General features: G+C 36.2%; 1 protein-coding gene across 1 annotated transcript in view; it reads right to left on the bottom strand.

Annotated features, from left to right (window-relative positions):
* ACTR2 (actin related protein 2) overlaps positions 1–23016 on the bottom strand; it is a 38748-nt gene that overhangs the window by 12183 nt on the left and 3549 nt on the right. The window contains exons 2-6 of the mRNA XM_007075343.3: positions 18064–18174; positions 12584–12799; positions 8604–8676; positions 4371–4507; positions 2348–2497 (exon numbers count right to left, since the gene is read on the bottom strand). Of these exons, the coding sequence (XP_007075405.1) occupies positions 2348–2497; positions 4371–4507; positions 8604–8676; positions 12584–12799; positions 18064–18174 (687 nt within the window). The remainder of the gene's footprint in view (positions 1–2347; positions 2498–4370; positions 4508–8603; positions 8677–12583; positions 12800–18063; positions 18175–23016) is intronic.

Here is a 23016-nt window from a genome sequence, read left to right as displayed (position 1 = left end):
GGCAGAGAGAGACACACACACAGAATCTGAAGCAGGCTTCAGAGATCACGACCCGAGCTGAAGTCTGACGCTTAACCAACTGAGCCACCCAAGCATCCCAAAAACTCCCTCTTTTAAAACCACCTCACAACTCATTGGATTGACCTAAGTTTTAAGCATGCTTGTATATGATGGCATTTGACCCATTTCTATAGGAGATACCAGAATTAGTTTTACATGAACATTTCTCACAGTATATTTATAATACAGTAATTGTATTTAGATTCTAAAAATGACTTTTCAGTATGACAAAGTCCCACAAACCAAGCTTTTAAAACATTTACTCCATGTTTGCTATAACTGTTTACAGATATGTGCAAAAGCAATCACATTTTTCAAAACTTCCACAACTGTCTTTAAATAAATTGTATCAAGTTAAACAAACAAAACAAAACCCAAAAACAAAAAAACCCTCAAGGATACTGATTCAAACATTTATTCTTAACAAAATAAAACCATCAGGTGAGTTTAGGAACCACATGAAATTACCTAAGATATTTGGAAAAACTTTACACAGCACACTTATTGGTAAAACCTCTGTAGCTCCCATTTCCAGCCTCTCTGCCAGAGTGGCTTCTTCCTGTACTCTGGCTGCTGGCCAGCGTGGGGCCACCCAGCCTGGGAACTACCTACCTCTAGATACTGTTAAGACTGTAGGATTCTCCTCTTTTTGCACCAAATCTTATCCCATCCTTTCTCCCTCTTCACTTACTTATCAGTTTCACCAGTGTACTGGTTTTATTTGTTGTGCAAATGACAAATAAGTAAGAATTACGTGTAACATGTTTGTTATAACAACATGAGTATGAACTGCACGGGTCCTCTGACACATGGATTTTTTTCGATAAATACAGTACAGGACTGTAAATGTATTTTCTCTTCCTTATGATTTTAATAACATTCTCTTTTCTCTAGCTTACTTTATCGTAAGAATACAGTATAAAATACCTATAACATACAAAATAAGTGTTAATTGACTGTTTATGTTATTGGCAAGGCAACAGCTGGCTATTAGTAAAGTTTTGGGGAAGTTGAAAGTTATACACACTGTATGGGGGAGGTGGGGATTGGTGCCCCAAGCCCCTGTGCTGTTCAAGAGTCAACTGTAGATGTTTTTGTAACCCACCTCAAATTCTTTGACAAAGGAGGGGAGAAATTAACAAAACATGTACACTTCTAGTTCCCTCATCCTTTGTCTCAGGCCACTTTCTTCCTTCCCAACAAGTCAGGTAGATAAAAAATTATACATCTAGAGGAACTGTCAAAAAAACTTCAGAAAAGAATCCCTAGGGCAAATCGTGAGATCACTAAGTTGCTTATCAATTATTTGGATCAGTATTGTTTAAAAATCAAACAATATAATTTATAAAATTAATAATTATTTTTAAAAGGACTATTTTTTACATATTTGTGTTATGTAGAGCTTACACGAATCAAATAGTTTATTTTTATTTATCTTTTTTATGAATCAAATAGTTTAAGAATACTGTACTTGCTTTTATTGCCTATTACTTGCTTTTATTTTAGTAATAACTAGATCAAAGACAAGATATGAAAGTACTTTATACCCAGATGAATGTAATAGACTTAGGAGAACAACACGTTTAAAATTCAGGTAGGACCAACTCCCTTGGTGTAACCTATAACTAGGTTCTAATTCTTATTAGTTACACTTTCAAGTTAACATGTTTTGAAGATCGCATTATGAAAACACAAAGTCAGGAAAACACTGCCACCTAGTGAATTATTAGAGCAATATTACAGGATGAGCACTTCCCAAAGCATGCTTCGTAGAACGTTTGAGTCTCATGAAATGCTGGAATCCTGTAGTCTAATAAGGTTGAGAAACACGCAATATGCTATATTCTCACAGGCACACACAAATTAGCACATCAAAGGCTCTGAAAAGTCCTTCAGTAAAGCGAAACACTCCCAAACTTACTGGACAATGTATACTCCACTGTAATTTTTGTGAAAATACTTAACATCTCAGGGAAATAACATTCTGTAAAGTGCATGCTGAAAATGCTATTCCAGATATTAGAATCTCAAAATAACATCTCTTATCAATTTATATCCTAAGGTAGAAAGGCTATTTATGATTCTTGCCTTATTTCACATTATATGGTATCCTAAAATAACTTAAATCAAAGATCTTATTGTGGAAAGACATAAGGTCACACACACATATATATATATAACAACTCAAAACAAAAATACTGATTCTAAGAAAATCTCTTTAAGCACACACCAATAGTCATGGTGTTCCATTTTAAAACCACACATTTTATACACTGGAAATACTTACTGTGTAAGATTCAACTAATACTGTGGTTTCTAAGGCCAGCTTCTGCTCTTGCTCAATATTATACCCAACATAACACAATTTTTCTTTAATCATGCGAACTGTTTCAAAGTCAGCAGAATGGTTGAAGGCGTATCCTCGCAAAAGAAGCAGCTGGTACAAAAAAAACAGTAAATTGACAATGAATCTGAACTGAGTTCAACTCTGGAAAAGTGATTACTGCCCACTAAATAGCTCATGTCAATAACAAATGCAATGGACAGTGGATCCTTAGGACTCACTGAATATTTCAGAAATGGGAAATATTACTTTCCATAAAAGGATATATATTTGTTTCACAAAGAGTAAAAGAATTATTAACAGTTCATGAATAATAAATGGGTAAAAGAGCTAAAAAAAAAAAAGCTAATTTAAAAAAAAGACTATTGTTTGAGTACCAATGTTCAGAGAGTTTTGTTAAATAATCAAGTCTTAAGTTTTGAACATTTTTATTTTAGAGAGGGAGCAAGAACAAGAAGGGGAGAAGGGGAGAAGGGGAGAAGGGGAGAAGGGGAGAGGGAGAGGAAGAATCTTAAGCAGGCTCCACTCAGCGCGGAGCCTGACATTGGGCTCAACCCCACAACCCTGGGATGATGACCTGTGTGGAAATCGAGCTGGATGCTCAACCAACTGAGCCACCCAGGCACCCCAAAACTCTATGTATTAATACATATTATTTTAGTACTGTACTCCCACAATCTGCCACTTGCTCAATCAATGCCATATTCATGAAATATCCCTAGGTCTTAGAAAGTTTTATCCCTAACTTCTAGTATTATATCTGACACGTACTAGATGGGCAAGAGCATTTGTGAATCACATAAATGATAAGAATTCAAGTAGCTGACAGAAAAAACCCTATACCATAATATGTAGCATAAACAAACTGGACTTTGCATATAAAAACTTTAAAAATAAGTCCCATTAGCTAATCTTTGTGAGAAAACCCTTGGAAAGTCCTCAGACAGAACTCTGGCCTAGAATGAGAGTATAATTCTCATTTACTTAATCTCATTATTACTCTAAATGAGACAAAAAGAACCCAAAGTCAAGGTAAACACTTAATACGACCCATTTTATCACACAGATATCACCCTAGAATAGTTTCTCAACAGCAGCACCAATGACATTGTGGACCTTACAATTCTTTGTTGGAGGGCTGCCCCACTCATTGTAGGATGTTTAGTAGCATTCCCACACAGCTGTTAACAACCACAACATGTCTCCAGATATTGCAAAGTGTCCCTGGGGGACAGCATCAGCTTGGCAGAGAGCCACTGACCTGGAGAGAATATTCTAAGTAACAGAATTCTGATATAGACAGTAGACTAGACTTTTTTCTCCCAATATTAAAAAAAAAAAAAAAAAAAAAAAAAAAAAAAAATATATATATATATATATATATATATATATACATGCCTCCAAATAATTGCCTTATACACTTTCTCCAGCAATGTTTATAACTAATTATACCCAGAAGTAAACTTTAATATAGCAAACACTAAAAACTGGGTTAATTCCATGAAAACTACTAAATATTAAAGTCTGGTGCAACGGGGCCCGGTTTTTAAACAAATATCGTTAATTTGCGATCACTGTATTTTCTGGGGAAGGACAAGAAAAGGCAACCCAGTCAGGATTATGGCTTTAACATATACCTGTCAAAGAAAGGTTTTATGGCAGAAAAGCCTGCCTCTATTGTTCAAGGAGGTTTTAAGGTCTCTTCTATCTTTGAAATACCTCACTGCCCAGTCCCTGGGAATAGCAAACATAATTATGTAATGATGTGTTCTATTCTCATTACTATACCGGAGAGCATGTGTATAAATCTTACTTGGATTTTTATACGAATACTGGGGTAAATGTGTCACTCCTCCAGTGGTACAGAAGATCTGCTATGGTCCTGAGATGATATATTCAAATATTGTGTTAAGTCAGTAAACACAAACTACAAAAGCTAATTTCTACAATATCTTCTTTTGCTTACCTTGATAAGGTATCTGGTAATATCCCTCCCTGCAATATCTAGTCTCCTGGTAAGGTGAGGGAGAGAAAAGCCTTCATACACTGGACAGATGTGAGTCACACCATCTCCAGAGTCCACCACTACTCCAGTTAATAAACCTGTGTGAAAACCATGAAGTCTTAAATAAAAAGCCAGACCAGAAAAAATCAAAGCCAGCAAATTTCAAAAATTAGCAGAGAAGCCAAACTAGAAACTTCCCCAACCAGAATGGTCTAGAAGCCAGCATTTCTTTATTGTTTGCTATTCTGCAGCTTACTTCTAGTATCTGGACACTAAAGTGAGTATTCTCACACATGTCTCTTGTGAGAGAGACTGCTAGTCTATGTGCCATCCCAGGAGATGGGAAGAAACAGACTCTGAGACCGAAGAATGTCTCTTAAAGCTCAGTACAATTCTTCTTCTTTCCAATTTAATCTTCATCCCCGAATTCCCTTCAAGTGCAATTTTCTAAAGCATCATGGTAACTTTTATGAAAACCATTGTGAGAGATAAATACTACACAAGTTGATAGTGAAGCTTGTTGAAAATAATGTACTTATTATTTTTGTCATATATTCAAAACTATGTTTTGGAAAAATTCCTATTGATAGGAATGACTACAAAAGTTACCTTCGCACAAGGGTTAATGCAGGAAAAAAATACATAACTTTTTCTAATTCCTATTGATAAAATTTCCTATTGATAGGAATGACTACAAAAGTTACCTTCGCACAAGGGTTAATGCAGGAAAAAAATACATAACTTTTTCTAATTCCTATTGATAAAATTTCCTATTGATAGGAATGACTACAAAAGTTACCTTCCGCACAAGGGTTAATGCAGGAAAAAAAATACATAACTTTTTCTAATTCAAATTTTCTAGTAGTTAATAGCCTAATAATGTTTTTAAATGTTAAACATTAAATGTTTTAATGTTTATTTATTTTTGAGACAGAGAGAGACAGAGCATGAATGGGGGAGGGTCAGAGAGAGAGGGAGACACAGAATCGGAAGCAGGCTCCAGGCTCTGAGCTGTCAGCACAGAGCCCGATGCGGGGCCCGAACCCACACACCGCGAGATCATGACCTGAGCCGAAGTCGGACGCTTAACTGACTGAGCCACCCAGGCGCCCCAGTCTAATAATGTTTTCAACCAAAAAAAAAAAAATTTTTTTTAACTCTATAGAATATGCAATGTCTGTAACTTTCTTAACCATTATGTTATCATTTTCACATCCCTGAAGAGGCTCTCTCCATTTTTTTTTTTTTTTTTTTTTTTTTTTTTTTTTTTTTTTGAGAGTGAGAGACAGCAAGCACACACATGCAGGCACACAAACAAGCAGAGGGAGACAGAGAATCTTAAGCAGGCTCCATGCCCACGGTGGAGCCCGACACGGCTCAATCTCAGACCTGAGCCAATATTAAGAGTCAGTGGTTCAAATGACTGAGCCACCCAGGAACCTCTCCCTCTTCCTTTTTTTTAAAAAAAAAAAATTTTTTTTTACATTTATTTATTTTTGAGACAGAGAGAGATAGAGCATGAACGGGGGACAGTCAGAGAGAGAGGGAGACACAGAAGCTGAAACAGGCTCCAGGCTCTGAGCTGTCAGCACAGAGCCTGATGCGAGATCATGACCTGGGCCGAAGTCGGCCGCTCAACCGACTGAGCCACCCAGGCACCCCTCCCTCTTCCTTTTTTAAAAAAATGTCTATTTATTTATTTTGAGAGTGAGAGAGAGCTAGCAGGGAAGTGAGAGAGAGGGAGAGAGAGAATACCAAGCAGGCTCAATGCTGTCAGCGCAGATCTCACAAACCATGAGATCACGACCTGAGTTGAAATCAAGAGTCAGATGCTTAACCAACTGAGCCGCCCAGGTGCCCAATCCCTCTTTCTTAATACAAACTTGAATGTACTATAATATTTCATCGTAATGATTTGTCTTTGAATACATTTACTTAATCTACCTCCTTTGGAGGCTCATATAATGTCTCTCCTTGATTGATGGTGGACATAAATCTTCATAAAAAGGTTCATAAAAACCATTTAGTACCTTTTAATGCTGCATTCCTTTCAACAAGAAACTTCTCATTGAAAAAAAGAGGAATCCACATCATTAATTCAAAAATACTCCCAGTAATATCAACTAAAGCAGGGATTTACATTATATTTTACAAACAGACCTTCTCATGCAACTTCTTATTTTCTCCCACTCCCACCAGGTTACACACTAGCCTTTCCCTGTATAATCTGACCCATTTTCAGTGCCCCCCTCTTTTTCACTGGATTACTCATTCCTTCCACTTCAATTCCTATGGATTCTTTAAGGTTCAATCTAGTTCATACCTTTTCATTTACACCTTTCCTGACAATTCTAACCTCCAGATCCCCTAATTCCCTTTATTCTCCTCAGTCCTGTGTGTGTGCCGTGTAGTCAAACATAGCTTCCTAACCCACTGTGTCACTTCTCTTGTTCAAAACCCTTCCACAGCGCTGAATGCTTCTTCCTACCTTTGCTTTTGTAGCTGACAGCACTAGCTACCTTCAAGGAGAATTTTATTGGAGTTCTTTTGTTCATTGCTAGACTATCATTTCTCAAACTAAGGAATCAACAGTTAAACAAAAATGGTTAAATATTAGGAATTAAGTGAGGGTATCTTCCCATTGGATGCAAATAAATTTATGAATATCGCTAGAAAAATCCATTAAGGTCAATTGTATTTATTCAAATATAGTTCAAACAAAAATTCATTTCAGCAGAACTGTCCCATCCTCACCCCCTAAATGAAACTATTATCATCAGTTTTGAAGCTTAGATTCAAAATTGTTAATATCTACTTTTTCCAAGGTATTTTCTAAAATAATTTCTAAAATTTATTTTTCTAAAAATGAAATAAAATTACCTGGATACAAACGCTCCTTGTAAAGTAGCAAGTAATTTTTAATTCCTTCCTCAAAGGAAAAATTATTCACAGCTGGACTGTAATCACCTTAAGATCAAGAAGACCGGGGCGCCTGGGCGGCTCAGTAGGTTGAGCATCCGACTTCGGCTTAGGTCATGATCTCACAGTCTGTGAGTTCGAGCCCCATGTCAGGCTCTGTGCTGACAGCTTGGAGCCTGAAGCCTGCTTCAGATTCTGTCTCCCTCTCTCTCTGCCCCTCCCCTGCTTGCACTCTGTCTCTCAAAAATAGATAAACGTTTAAAAAAAAAAAAAAAAGGTCAAGAAGACCACATCCAGCTTACTCACTGCTATATACTCTGCACTAAACAGAGTGCAAGGTACATTCCACTTGGTGAATGAACAAAGCTTCTTTAAAAATTTAATTCCCCTAAGTATTTTCTAAGAATCTCTATGTAGTACTAAAGATGGTTTAATAAGCCAATATGTATTTTACAAGGTGATTTTTACTAAATATGTATAAAATAGGATGGCGCTCCATGATATTAAAAAGAGTTTTCTAAGCACTATGTCACATACACTGCTAACTATTAAGGCTGGAGACTTAGCTCAGGTGCCCTTTCCTTCAGAAACCTTCTCTGACATGCTGAATCAAAATGATCTGTTTCAATATCTTTGCCCCCATTAGATTCCATATTCTATGAGGGCATCTTTACATTTCAAGTACCTAAGAGACTGTGTGGCACATATCTGACAGCCCCATAAGTTCTTCATAAGACCATCAGAACATCAGAATGTAAAGAGCTCTCCCCACATGGCCAATTTTTATTCTCAATAGAAAGGAAGGCAGTTACTATCGGCAGCACCAAGAAAACATGTAAGTTAGGAAGACACTGCCAAATGTCTACCTTCTCCTTTGTATTTCATCTACCATGTATAAGGCAGGCGTGATCTTTACTAACTTTTTTGGATCTCTGTATTTTTTTTCTTTAACTCTGCCAATTCTAAGGACAAATCCCATGCTCGTTTTCCACTGTACAAAAAGACGTTATTTTAATACAGACTAAAAGAGGGAACCTCCTACTTCTTAAAAATTGAGAAGTTCTCTTTTTACCTTAGGTCTTTCATTGTTTAATGAAGAAAATAAAAATATATGTGAGATTTTATTTGACAAATTTTAGAAATTATGAAAATATTTGAATAAATCTATAATACTGTGCTTTTCTGGGATTCAAAACTTATTATAAAATCAAATTCCTGTGACATAAAATGCACTTAATGTCTGAATTGTTGTTCTAAAAATTAAGTTTCACCTACCTTGAGCATACAAAGTCAGAACCGCCTGGATAGCTACATACACACCAGAAAACTGGTAAGTTTCAAACATTACCTGAAAATGCAAAAAGAAAGAAAGAAATACTGGTATTTAGAAGTTACATAATAAATATTTATGCTTTCTTGATTGTCACAGAGTGGATTAGTTGCCAAGACAGAATCAAGGGACCTATAAGAGTCCTCCATTCTCCTCAGCTACCACAGAGCTCCAATGATGGGAACAGATTTTGGATAAATACCGAGTTCTCAAGCATTTCATAAGTGTTACAAAGCATTTTTTTTTTTTTTAATTTTGAGAGAGAAAGAAAGACCGTGGGTGGGGGAGGGGCACAAAGAGAGGGAGAGAGAGAGAACCCCTCAACGTCCACCCACATTGAGCCCCTTTAACACAGGGTTCGAGCCCACTAACCGCGAGATCATGCCCTGAGCTGAAATCAAGAGTCAGGCGCTTAATGGACTGAGCCACCCAGGTGCCCCAAAGCAAAGATTTTTGAGTGTTTTAGTCAATGGATAATTAGAGTGGAAGAAAGATTTCTGCATTTAAACAAGCCTTTCTTAATGATGTCCCTTAATGGAAATATCTTTTATTTTTAAAATTTTTATTTAGATTTTAGTTAGTTAACATACAGTGTAATACTGGTTTTAGGAGTAGAATTCAGTGATTCATCATGGAAATATCTTTTAATTCAAGGAAAAACTACAGAAATTGCTTAACTGCTGACCCTCCCTCCGATTCCTCTCCCCTAAGCCGAGCCAAGATTGTGGCTCTACCTTCAGCAGTTAAAAAAATGAAAAAAAGAAGAAAAAAGGAAGGTAGGGAAACAGTAGGGCAGAAAGACAAAACTGTACGCAGTAATTCCTGAAGGCTGGCAGATACAGAAACTGCCTAGCTGGTTGGTACTCCCACCTTCCCAGCTTGAGCCCTGGCTGTGGCACTGCTCTCAGCTGAGCTATGATGGAGGGAGGAGCTTCCTTGTGCCCTCTCTGGTCACAACCATGCTCATTCTCTGTAGTCCAGGTGGGCTGGGAACATGCTGCAGGACTTCTTCTGTCATCTACAGTGACCACTCCTTGACTGGCATGGCTGACTACCACTCTGAAAATCTAGATACTCAGAAATTTTATAAGTCACAATGAGACTTATAGAGGATTTAAACGTTGTAACTCTGAAACACATATTCATCAATTAAGCAACTAGATGTTCTAAACATTATTCTATTCCATCATCCTTTACTCCCCCTCCACAGAGAAGAAAATGGAAGCGTGAAGTTGTATTTGCATTTGTCATCTTGAAAGTCCGTTAGAATTTGTTCTCATCAGTAAGATGGTGAAAAAAGTATTTCTAGTACTAAATCAACTTTCTGGATGAGATTAAAGTAGGGCATTATCAGTCACAGCCAAATTTGCACCCACAAGTAAAAAAGAATACTAAACTAAGGTGAGACCTTACAGCACAGTGAGACCAGTCCTTGTCATTCTTGCAGATTAAAAAAAACAAAAAACAAAACAAAACAAAAACCCCCAAAACTACGTGTCCTGGTCAAATAGCTAGCTAGTGGAAGAGGCATCCAGGTATAACATCGTCTCCCTGACTTTTCATCTGATTTGAACGAAAACTTGGTTTTAATTCTGACATTGTGTTGTTTTCCTAAAGAGGTTTCCGTGTTTAGGAACCTTTCAGTTTAATGCAAAAATGCCTCTACTCTGATTTTACAAGGCACTGCTAAAAATAAATACCAATGACACATCACTACTTATACATCAAAAGTATTAGTAGTTATAAGCCATAAGGAAATGACATGGATTTCCTAACTAAAACCAGGATTTAAACATTTTAAAACACTTAATATGAAACTTAAATTTTTATCCAGAATTTAAAAATATTGTCTCACAACAATCTCATTTGAAATCCTTCCAAAATTTCCATCAACACCTAAACATGGTTATGGAGCAAAACAAAATATTTACAGTAAGTAGTGTCTGCAAAGCTCCTAAAACAGAAATAATTATTGCAAGTTTCTACCTCGTATATAACAAAAAACAAAGACAGTTTTTACCTCATATATTAGCAAATATAATGAAAGACAACCTTGAAAAGTTACTTATCTGAACTATGAAGGATGCAGACTTCTTGCTCTCTGTGTCTGCTCCCTCAGAGCCCTTCAATCTGCTCTCACTAGCTTCCCTCTCCTTAGTCCTTAGCCTTCTCACCAATGTTTGATCTCTCTTCCCTGGTGAATGGATTATCTATATCCTGATGACTCCCAAATTTCTAGTCTAGCCTCAGACTTTTCTTCTGATCTTGATCTTTTTTACAGACTTCTCCTATCTGAAAGTAGAGTAATCCCATGAAACCTTTGGTGAAGCTGAAATGTTGTAAATCAAAGAAGCAATGACCATTAATTTATATGGAAATTAATTTATGAGTGCTCCCAGATGTCAAAAATAACTTCTTTTAGGCTCTTCTGATAGCTTAGGGCACATCTTGCTAATGGATGCACAAAATAAAACGAGATAAAGCACAGATGCTCACTGACACAGTTCAAAGCTAGGGCGCCTTGATGCTCAGATGCTGAGTGTGGTCCTGGGGAACCAGCATGGCAGCACCACTCTCCTGCTATGGGTGCACGCTGCCTCTCTAACAGCTTGCTGCAAAACCAATGCTGAATCCAATTTTTGCTTTTCCCTCTTTTTCATAGAAGTGAAAATCTTCAGACTTTGTTCAGTTAGCAAAAACAGGTACTAGCGTAGGTCTTTGGTGAAAGCAAAGTGGCATAACATGAACTTTTGAAAAGTGGGAGATACCTCTCATTATCTACCTGACATTTTTGACTGGATGTCTAATGAGGGCCTACCATGTCCAAAACTGAACTCTCGATCCTTCCCCCCAAATCCTGTTTTACTTATTTCGTCTTCTCCTACCTTGGTTGATGGTACGTCATCCTCCAGGTGTCCAAGCCAAGACGTTTGAAGTCATCCCTGACTCTCCTCTCTATTACCCGTATTTATTTAATGCATCAGAACATGCTTTGGCCCTACCTTCAAAACAGATACATAATCTGGCCACTTGTCATTACTTCCACTGCTATTACCCTAATCCTAACCATCATTATCTTCTGCCTAGATAACTGAAAGCCTTCAAACTGGTCTCTCTTCCACTCTTGCCTCCTTATGGTCTACTCACAACCTAGCAGCCACAGAAACCTAAATCTGAGCATGTCCCTTCTGTGTAACAGCCCTTCATTTCACTTGGAGTAAAAGAATGATTCCCTTTAAGGGCCTGCAAGGCCCTGTATGATCTGGCTCCATTACTTCTCTGAACTCATCTCCTGTTGCCCTCCCATACCGGCTTCCTTGCTGACTCTCTAACATACCAGGCTTATTCCCATTTTAAGACCTTCACACTAGCTACTTCCTTTGCCTGGAATGCTTTCCCCTCACACATCCTGGCTGACTCCCTTACTCTTTGTTTTAATATCACCTTTTCAGGGAGGTCTACTCCCACACCCTATGAAAAATGTAATCTCCCACAACTTCCCCACATTTAGCATCTATTATCTTCTAACCAACCATTCAATTAACTCACTTTTGGGTGGGGGGGTTGTCCCCTGCCAGAATATAAGTTCCATGGCAGCAGGGTTTTGTATACTGATATATTCTACTTAGAAATAATGACTAGTTAGGTGCTCAATAAATAGGATCTGAGGGGAAACAATTATTTTTATTCCCTTGATCCTTTATTTTTTAAAAGATTTTTTATAACACAGACTGTGGGGCTTGAACTCACAAACCGTGAAATCATGACCTGAGCCTAAGTTGGACATTCATCCGACTGAGCCACCCAGGCAGGTTCCCCTATTCCCTTTATCCTTAACAACAATGGTAAGATAAAAGAAAGAGCATTTGCTTTAACATGACATCACAGAAACACATATGTACATATCCCACCTAAAAACACTTACCTCTACAATCTTCTCTCTGTTTTTTGTTGGGTTCATGGGAGGCTCTGTGAGTAAGATTTTACAATTTCTGGTATCTATGTTAAGTTTCTCGGGTCCAAATGTATAGTCCCACAGGTGTTTCATGTCATCCCAATTTCGTACTATGCCATTTTCCATAGGGTAGTTAACTTCTAACATTGAGCGTAATTCACTTGCCTCATCACCAACCATAAGATCCTAGAAAATTATAATATCAAAGCTTTAGTCCAAATTTTTGCATAAAATATCTTCAGAAAACTACATTCCCATGATATTTTGGAAAACTTGGGAATAATTAATTTTAATCTTTCTGGCACTTTCAGATAAAGTTCTTCATTCCACAAGTTTAAAAAATCTTTTCTTTCAAGAACAATGCCTTGGAAAGTTTAATCATGAATAATAAATTTTTATGTACAACGTGGTTTAAATCAATAAATGGACCTTACCTTTAATACATATGTTTCCAAAAGAAGAGCATTAGCACAAATAAACCCCACATTTTCATATTTTGGAGGGTTTTGTATGAGGTTTCATCTGTTTCTTTTGCTCAAATGTTCAAAAAATAAGGCCTGTGATATGTGAAATAGCACATCAGGGAAAAAAGACTTGTAGAAAAATGCTCAATGCATGCAGCACAGTTCTTCGTACTAAATATCGAAATGGTAAGGGTAAATGATACGTTTTAATGGACTATAAAGCATAATGAAAGAAGCTAAAATTAAATGATTCTTTATTATACTGTAATAAGGCAGATATGCACCACATAACTTGCAAATTTCACAAATTTCTACCTGCATATACCTAAGTTAGAATTGAAATTGAGTTTCTATACATGCCTCACCAAGATCAATGAAAATTTGTAGAGCTACAAAAAAATTAAGACACAGGGAAACAATTTTTAAAAATCATCTCATGAGCAACATTTTCAATCTTAAAGTATAATACTGGAAAACTATGTGATCACACGTGAAGTGGAGTACTCACAAGTCTTGTCTCCAATGAGAGCACACTTAAGATGACCCACATTTGAAAAGTCAAATTTTGTATGTATAATAGAGCTAATGATGTCCTAGAATTTAAGCTTATTTTAGAAATCAGCTAGTCAAGATATTAAATAATCTTGATTTCTACATATACTGATGAACTCAACAAAAAACAAAAATCAGAAATAGCTACTATTTGCTACAACACCTTAAGTTTAAAACATGAAGAAATGAAAAAAAAACATTAAAATTAACATAAAATGTCTCAAAATGAAGTTTAAATATATAGGAGTTTAAAACTTTTGAAAATGATAATTAAAAACAGGCGAGGTCTCGAAAAAAGATTTCTGGAAAATCCACTGAAAGCAACAACAAAAAGGAAAAACAAAGTTAAAGCAGATGCTAGAAATGTTCACTAAAACTTCTCTGTTAAAACTAATTTCTTATAAAGTTAATTTACCATAACTCAAGTGTACTGTAACTTATATTAACTGTTTAAAATCATCTGATAGGAAAACACAAAACTAAAAATCCGTATCTGTGAATTCTAGTCAATGACACACATATGTTGAATTATTTAGGGAGAAGTACATGGATACTTTGAAATACATCAAAAAATGAGATAGACTGATGGAGAGATGAATAAATATGTGATAGGTCAGTAGAGTAAATATTAATGTCAGAATCTAGGTGATGGGTATATGGGTTTCACTATAAATTCTTTCAACTTTGCTATGCATTCTAAATACTTGTTAATAAAATGTTAAGGGGGAAATCTATACCTACAAGAACATGTATTACTATTGACCATTAACAAATATAATACACAATTTTCTTACTTACTTTCCTCTAGAATGTATCTTTCTACGGGTTGCACAAAATTAATTAATTAATTAGATGGCTTACATAATCATTATACATTCACAATTATAGTTCAACAAATTTAGAATAAGTCTGATCTGATTTCATCAGAATATTTACTTTTTTTCCCATGCAGGAATAGGGACTTACATATGTCTGACCCAACACCAACTCAAAATAAAAGCCTCATCTATCTACTTCTAGAACATACATACTATAAAGAATTAACTGAAAGAAACATCTGGCATTGAATATTTTACCATCCTCTGAACAAAGAGGAGGGACAGTTAAAATGGAAAACAGGTGTTAACCGATTAAATTAGTACACATATTTGTGAGTAGTTCAAGCACCTACTTTAAAATTCACCTCTAGCTAAAAATTTTAATTAAAAATATCCTAAAACATATAATCATCCCTAGAACATTTCAACTTCCAAAACTACAAGTGCCAAGAGCTTTGTAACTTGCCCTCATACCTCAGAACCTTAGATTTTTACCACCCATCTCATCACTGGACTTCAAGCCTAAACTATCACCTACTACCTGAAAGAATAAGAAATCACAGTAACTGTCAGAGATGCTGTTTCAAAGGCATTTATATTTTATGAAAAGCAGGCAGTGTAGCTTATATTTGCCAAGAATTATTTTGAACAATGTCACCTCAAATTGGAAAACAGTGAACACACTTTAAAACCAAAGTCTCTGTCAAAGCTGCTCACAAATAGTATCAAAAACAGACAAACCTGAAAATACCTACTACTGAAGCACTTCAGGACTATCACAAAAAATATATATTAAAAGAGTGAATTGTCTGGCATGTGCCCATCTTGAGTTCAAAAGAAAAAGGAGCCACACAATGGTATTTATTTAGGGGGAAGATCTGTTGTTTATGGAAAAGTCTTACAAGACTTTCACATTTTTCTTATTTATTCTCAAGTAATGTTGTAAAATCTGCTCATCAATAAAAATGGTATAGGAAACAAGTCAACCTCTTTTCCTCCCCTTTTACTATCTATAGCTCATTTGCTTATTAAAATTTTGCCCAGTTTATTAAATACTATGCTATATGTGCTACCAAACTGGAATGCAAAAATATACAGACTATGATAGGCAATGTTCAATTTAACATTGATCAATAAAATAGATTTATCCAAATGTAACAACTTCATCCCAATTCTCTGGATCATACATATCCTAAATAAAGCTACTTGGTTTCTAATATTATGCACACCACATTCCATTTTAATTATAACATTCATCTACAAGAAACACAAGGAAAACAATTCAAAACTATGTTAGTAATTAGTTCTGGTTTGGTCCATTGTATGCAATCAGGAAAGTACAGGACTTAATTAGTTGCTACCCAATTGAAGCAATGAAAAAGGTTAAAAATCAAAGTACTTAAAATTAAAATATGGAATCACCCCCCTCCCCAATACTACAGGGACACAAAACAACAACTACTGTCCCATCAAGCAAAAGTGGAAAACAAACAGAGAGCATGTGTGTAACCTCACTTACCATCTTTTTGTTATTCTACTTCAACAGGTCAAGAAAGGTGAAGAAAGAGAAGGTAGAAGTAAGAGTCAGAAAAGGCCTAAATAAAATCCTCACTGAAATTTTTAAACATAACAAGCAATAGAGACAAATTAGGTAGAGGTCAGATGCAGTACTATATTTTACGGAGTTAATAATTAGGGCCAAAGTAACATGGACAGTTATTACTCCTGAATGAAAATTAACTCATTAAACAATTTAAGTTTCCAGTTTTTAGTCTATCACCACATTTTAGCTAACAAAACACAAAAAGTATAAGTCAATCCACTAGGCACAGGAATTCCAAAAAGTCAAGTTTCTTTAATTCTTTACTGAATTTAAGAATCTTAAATAAGGAAAATAAATGATAACAGAAAAGGTCTAGCTGAGTAGGCAGAGGGTGAGTTTAGACTGCTTTTACCAAGTGCTAGTAGTCCGGTTAAATTTGACACAGATTTCTTTTACTATTTTCTACTGGAAGAACAAATTAACTTGAGAGACTTAAAAGACTGAGCAGATTGAACAGAACTGAGCCAACAGAACACAGAATGACAAACCATACAAGCAAATGCTACTGGGGAATTCCTCAGCAAAAATGTCGTAGAATATGGGCTAGTTTCATTTCTATCACTTGGCCTTAAAAAGCAAGAAAGTGGGAGTGAAAAGATATGTAATTATTTCTGCCATGTTAGAGAATAAAAATGGTTAGACATGACGTATCTTTACACCTCAAAAATGTTATTATCCATAAAGTATATAAAAAAGACATTCTTTAAAAGCCTGATACTGAATGAAAAGTGTGACTTCCAACTTCATTAAAAGAAGTTTGTCCTTATCACTATTATCAGTTAAATTTTAACTCCTTCATTTAAGATTAAATGCAATCAGAATGAAAGGCACTCACAAAAAGAGAATAAGGTATCCCCTAAATTTCCCAAAAGACCCTGAAAAAAACCATTATCATGTTGAATGTTCTGAAAATAACAAAACAGGGGCCAGAATCATTCATTATTTTAAGTCTTTAAGAATTTAACATAGAACCTAAGTTTCAGTTGTATTTTTATTCACTGTGTAACTCAATTCTTTAGTAACAAGGGCAGAGAGCTACCAAGTAGCTAATCTCTACTAGCTATTATCATCTTCCTAGATATCTCAAACCAATGTCCCAAAGAGGTACATCCTAATTCCTATTTCAAATGACTCATAATCTAACTGAAGTTTTGCCAGACTGTCCAGATAGGACCAACAATGCTACCTTGTTCACAATTCACTCAGTAAACAGGCCCCTAAATTCGACTGCATTGTTTATAATCAGATCCCTAGGCCACCTGAAGAATTTAAGTCAATTGGTGACCAACGACCTTTTGATTGTTCTATTTCTTTTCTTTCTTTCTTTCTTTTTTTTTAAAATATCGTAACTCCCACTTGATTTCCAATCCCTTGAATACAGAGAAAAGTCTTATCATCCTTAATGTCCAGTCTCTCATGTTAAGTACAGTGAGTAGGCAATGACAACTTTCCCTCCTCTCTCCTCATGGGAAGATAAATAATGCAAGGCCAAATAAAGACTTGCGGGGCTTCCTCCTGCACACTATGGAAGTCAGTTATTATATTAGTGAAAAAAGAAACCAATGAAATTGATATCCTATGTTTTCCTGACTAGCTATATTCAAAAGTAGGAACATCAGGCCATGAGAACAGGAAAAGTCTTAGGTTCCAAATAGACACTAACATATAATGAAAAATATATGGAATTGAAAGACATAAAAATATCAGGCTGATTTCTTTTAAACATTATATGTAACAGAACTTTGAGTCACTAATATAATATTCACATCAATATAAAAATCTTATTAAGAGTTTACTCCATTCAGAGAGTAATGGCATCAGTCATACTTAAAGTCAGATGAAATTAATTTCAGTTTTTGTGCCTTTCTTCAAGTGTTGATATAAATTAAAAATACAAGAAATTCAGTCCTCCCTCTTTGCTTTTCATGGCATCATATCTTAAAACTACTAAATTCAAATTCAAAGAACCCCTCACAAGTTTTGATCCTCATTTATCAATAAATCAAATATTACCTTGATTTCAATGTTTCCCACTTTGGTGGTTGATCTGATAATAGGTCTTCCAACCAAAGCTGGGAAGATGTGTTCTGGAAAGTTAGAGCCTGCATATCCACACTTCACAAACTGGAAGAGAACAGTAAAAGTGGGTTAGTGTCGAGGTATTTACTATGTCCATTTAAAAACAGCATCTGAGGGGCTCCTAGATGGCTTAGTCACTTAAGCATCCGACTTTGGCTCAAGGTCATGATCTCACAGTTTGTGGGTTTGAGCCCCGCATCCGGGTTCTGTGCTGATGGCTTAGAGCCCAGAGTCTGCTTCAGATTCTGTGTCTCCTTCTTCTCTCTGCCCCTCCCCCACACTCTCTCAAAAATAAACAAACATTAAAAAAAAATTTTTTTTAAATAAAGAATAAAAATAAAAACAGCATTTGAAAAATACCACTTTACATTTATGCAATATTTTTTTTTAATTTTTTTTTTTAATGTTTATTTATTTTTGAGACAGAGAGAGACAGAGCATGAACGGGGGAGGGTCACAGAGAGGAGACACAGAATCTGAAACAGGCTCCAGGCTCTGAGCTGTCAGCACAGAGCCCGACGCGGGGCTCGAACCCACGAACCGTGAGATCATGACCTGAGCCGAAGTCGGACGCTTAACCGACTGAGCCACCCAGGCGCCCCAGCATTTATGCAATATTTTAAACTTTTGGTGCTTTCAAATTATCCAAAGTAGTCACCCAACCTGTCATCCTCCTTTTATTTCCTTTATGGCAGTGACTACTTCCAGAATTCATGTTTATTTGCCAGTTAACTGCTTAATTAGTGCTTAAGTCTCCCAGTACAGAGAAAGTCTCAGGAAAGCAGGGAGCTTAACCTGAGCAGTTCATGGTGGAGCCCAATGACTCAAAGAGATCTCAGCACACAGTGGTCACACAAGTGGGAAATGGACAGATTCACTCAAACAAATGCTAAGAACTTTTTAAAAGAGAAACGTTAGAAACTGAACAGAACTAAAGCTTCAATTCTTTTTTTTTTTTGAGAGACAGAATGTGAGGGGGGAGGGCAAAGAGAGGGAAGGAGAGAGAGAATCCTAAGCCGGGTATAAACCGTCAGCAGAGCCCAGTTCAGGGCTCAATCTCACAAACCATGAGACAAAGACCTGAGCTGAAATCAAGAGTCAGATGCTTAACTGACTAGCCACCAAGGTGCCCCCTAAAGCTTCAACTCTAAAGCAGGCTTTCATTCATCTCTGGCAATTCCCTTAAGAAAAATTTATCAAAATAGCGGGGGGAGGAAATGGCATCTGGGCTAGCATCATGTTAACACAAACATTTATTAGGCATTTTTAAAAATGTTTTTATTTATTTTTGAGACAGAGCACAAGCAGGGGAGGGGCAGAGAGAGAGGGAGACAGAATCTGAAGCAGGATCCAGGCTCTGAGCTGTCAGCACAGAGCCTGACACGGGGCTTGAACTCACGGACTGTGAGATCATGACCTGAGCTGAAGTCGGACGCTTAACCGACTGGGCCACCCAGCTGCCCCATTAGGCATTTTTTTTAACCATTTATATTTTCATATTTAGATGGTTAGTAATACCAGGTAACATAATTTTATATTCAGACAGTGTACTCCTTCAATGAGGGCATAACATTGACTCTGATAATGTTTAAGAAACTGATACACTAGGAAATTTAACAACCACAGTAAAACTGAAAATAGAAACAAGGTTTTTTGTTGTTTTGTTTTTTATTTCAGAGAGAGTGAGTGTAAGCAAGGAGAGGGGTAGAGGAGGAGAGGGGGGGAGGGAGAGAGGGAGAGGGAGAGGGAGAGGGAGAGGGAGAGGGAGAGGGAGAGAGAGAGAGAGAGAGAGAGAGAGAGGAGCCTGATGCGGAGCTCAATCCCACGACCCTGGGATCATGATCTGAGACGAAATCCAGACTCAGACGCTCAACTGACTGAGCCACCCAGGCACCCCAAACCAAGGGTTTTTAATTCTTATACCAATAATATAGTCTGTTTAGTCTTACTTTTAAGAGCAGTCATTGCAAGGAAAATGCAATTAAAACTTCAGGGCAAGAGGAGGAAGCTACAGAACAGGATATGTAATCATAGTCTCTACTCTCTTCCTTAACAAGTCTCTATTCAATGTGCAAGGATGTTTGCGTCTATTGATGAATCCCAAGTGCCTAGAACAGTGTCTGGCATATAGTTAAGTGCATACTACATAATTGATCAATAAAAACTAGAAGTTTTGCTGTTGTTTTGCGAGTATGATACTGCGATTATTTTTTTTAAATGCTTATTTATTTATTTTGAGAGAGAGCAAGCAGGGGAGGGGTAGAGGTAGAGAGAGACAGAATCCCAAGCAGGCTCCATGCACAGAGCCCAAAGCAGGGCTCAATCGCATGAACCATGAGATCATGACCTGAACCAAAATCAAGAGTCGGATGCCTAGCTGACTAAGCCACCCAGATGCCCCGTGTGATTATTTTAATACAGAGCATATGTTTCATATTGAGAAAAAGTGCATTGTTCATGGCTCCAGGCACCATACATTCTCCGAGAATTAAGGAGAAAAACAGTATCCAAATGTGACACATGACAGCAATAACAAAAAGGCTGACAGAAACTTTTAACCTACCCCTTGACAGAAAGCTACTATCTACAAGGAACAGTTTTATTTGATGGTGGTAAAAGTTAGCAACAATCTTAAACTTACCAACTTTTGACTAACTCCCCAAAATACAGAATTTTCTTATTTCAAAGATCTCTACAACAACCTTGGTGGAAATTTTGATGAACCACATTTAATTATAAATAGCCAAGAACATTCTGCCATCCAGAATTTCAAATGAATTGTAAGACTTTTATAAATAGAGCTTTTAAAATATGTTAAAATCATGACTTATGCAGATTAATGTTATGAAAAAAATCTGTCTGAAATACCACCTGAATTTCTACCTTCTCAGTTCATATTTACATTCTAGAATCTACATAAAACATACTGTTCATATACATTTTCTTCCAAACCCACAAAACCTAGTCCTGGTCAGTTTACCTCTGAGCCACCAAGGCTGGGGAATTTTTCAGTTACAGATACCCGTTTCTAAAACTACTTACTGGATTATCTTTCAAGGCAGTAGTACAATATGATGGCATAAGGAACAGATTACTTGTTTGCTCATACCTACTTCTCCACTTGAACAGTGGTTGACAGTGAAGAACTACAATATATTCTTACCCTAAAGGAGTGTTAAATGGAATTCAGTAGTGCTAATCCATTTTTACAAGATGTCTTTTCAAATATTTATCAGTGAGACCCAGGAGTTGGAAAGACAACTGCCACAGAGGAAATGAATAATATCTAATATTTTCAAGTACATTAACATTAAGAGGAAAAAAATAAAACCTCTCACACTCTTCTAAATCCTAAACTCTTTTGCCCTTAAGTCAAAATTCAGCTCACTTGATATGAACTGAAATGATACGGAAGGACAGAGAATCTCTTGTCATTATTATTCCAACCATACCCAAATTTCTATATAAATAAAATTTGTTATGAGCATCAGCCCAGTATCAGCACTGGTCATAATTTACCTTATATTCCAAATATAGAAAGTAAATACTATGCAGATATTAAATTCTTATGTTTACCTCAAAGTAATGAACAGATAAGGACACTGCATGGGCCAAAACTGTCCATTCACGTAGCTGAAAATGCTCACTTATCTATGTTTTTAAAGAAATTGTAGAATGACTGAAAAAAGAATCAACAAATTTGTAAGGGTCATCTTCAGCATATTAAACATAAACAAATGATTTAAGAGAGAAATCATTAAAAACTGGAGGTGGGAGGATGAGCCTGGCATAGGAAATAAATCAAGTCCTGGTGCAGGGGGGAGGCAGTGAAGGTTGACATGCCTCCCCTCTCATTCTGAGCTACACATACTCAGGAACATGCAACATGGCAAATCCATAAATAATCACAATAGTCAATGATTACTGATTATAAATGTTCAGATGGGTGGTTTATATCTTAAAATTCTTTTTTGAGCATATTTTAAGGGATAAAATAGTTGCCAAGTGACTAACATAAGAAGACCTCCCTGAAATTTGAGACCCTCTGAAACTATAAAACCAATTGTAAACCTACTTATTTGTGCTTTACAAAACAAAAGGAAATTTGGCTTTAATTCAAAGATATCAATCACTTATTAATGAAATTACTTATTCAGCTTAAGCAGTAGCTTATTGGAAACAGATGCTGCCATAGCAATCCAGCGAGAGCGCTCCTACAGGGTATTAGATACTTAGTCAAAACGACAATAGCTGCACTCTTTTGCATTATTTCAAATGTGAAAGCATTAATAGCTATGATAACAAGAATTTAATTAAAATAATCTATTTCTTAATAACATAAAGTGAACAGACAATCTAGCATTTCCCTTCTTGTAAAAAGTCAGTACTTAAAAAAAAATCTAATTCATGTAATAAAATGCAAAGAAAATAGTCTTTTCTAAACTACTCAATTACTATCCTTTTAATCCTTGAAGTACTTCCCCTACTCTAATCATTTTAAGACTTGCACTTAGTTCTCTCATTGTGTGTTTAAGAAATAGATTTTACCATATATAGTTTCCTCTTCATAGCACTGTGGTTTGAACTGGCTCCCTTACTTGCCACTGAGTCATCAAATGGTAAGAACATGAACAGTATAATGTTCTTTCAAGCAAAAATTAAAACAAAAAAATCCATCTACATTTGCTCTAAAAGTACCCTTATCCCCTCAAATAAACTGGGATTTACAAAGCCTCACTTGGGCTTATTTAATTTGTATTTTTCCTTTATTAATTTAGTTTGATGGTGTTGACATAATCATTAATTTAATTACCTAGTGACTATTCTGATCTTAAACCACCAAAATACTTATTCTATTCCAAAGCATTTTGCAGAGTGAAGCCAAAT

Source organism: Panthera tigris, chromosome A3 (assembly GCF_018350195.1).
Source record: "Panthera tigris isolate Pti1 chromosome A3, P.tigris_Pti1_mat1.1, whole genome shotgun sequence".
Lineage (NCBI taxonomy): Eukaryota > Metazoa > Chordata > Mammalia > Carnivora > Felidae > Panthera > Panthera tigris.
This window is presented reverse-complemented; position numbering and strand designations above follow the sequence as displayed.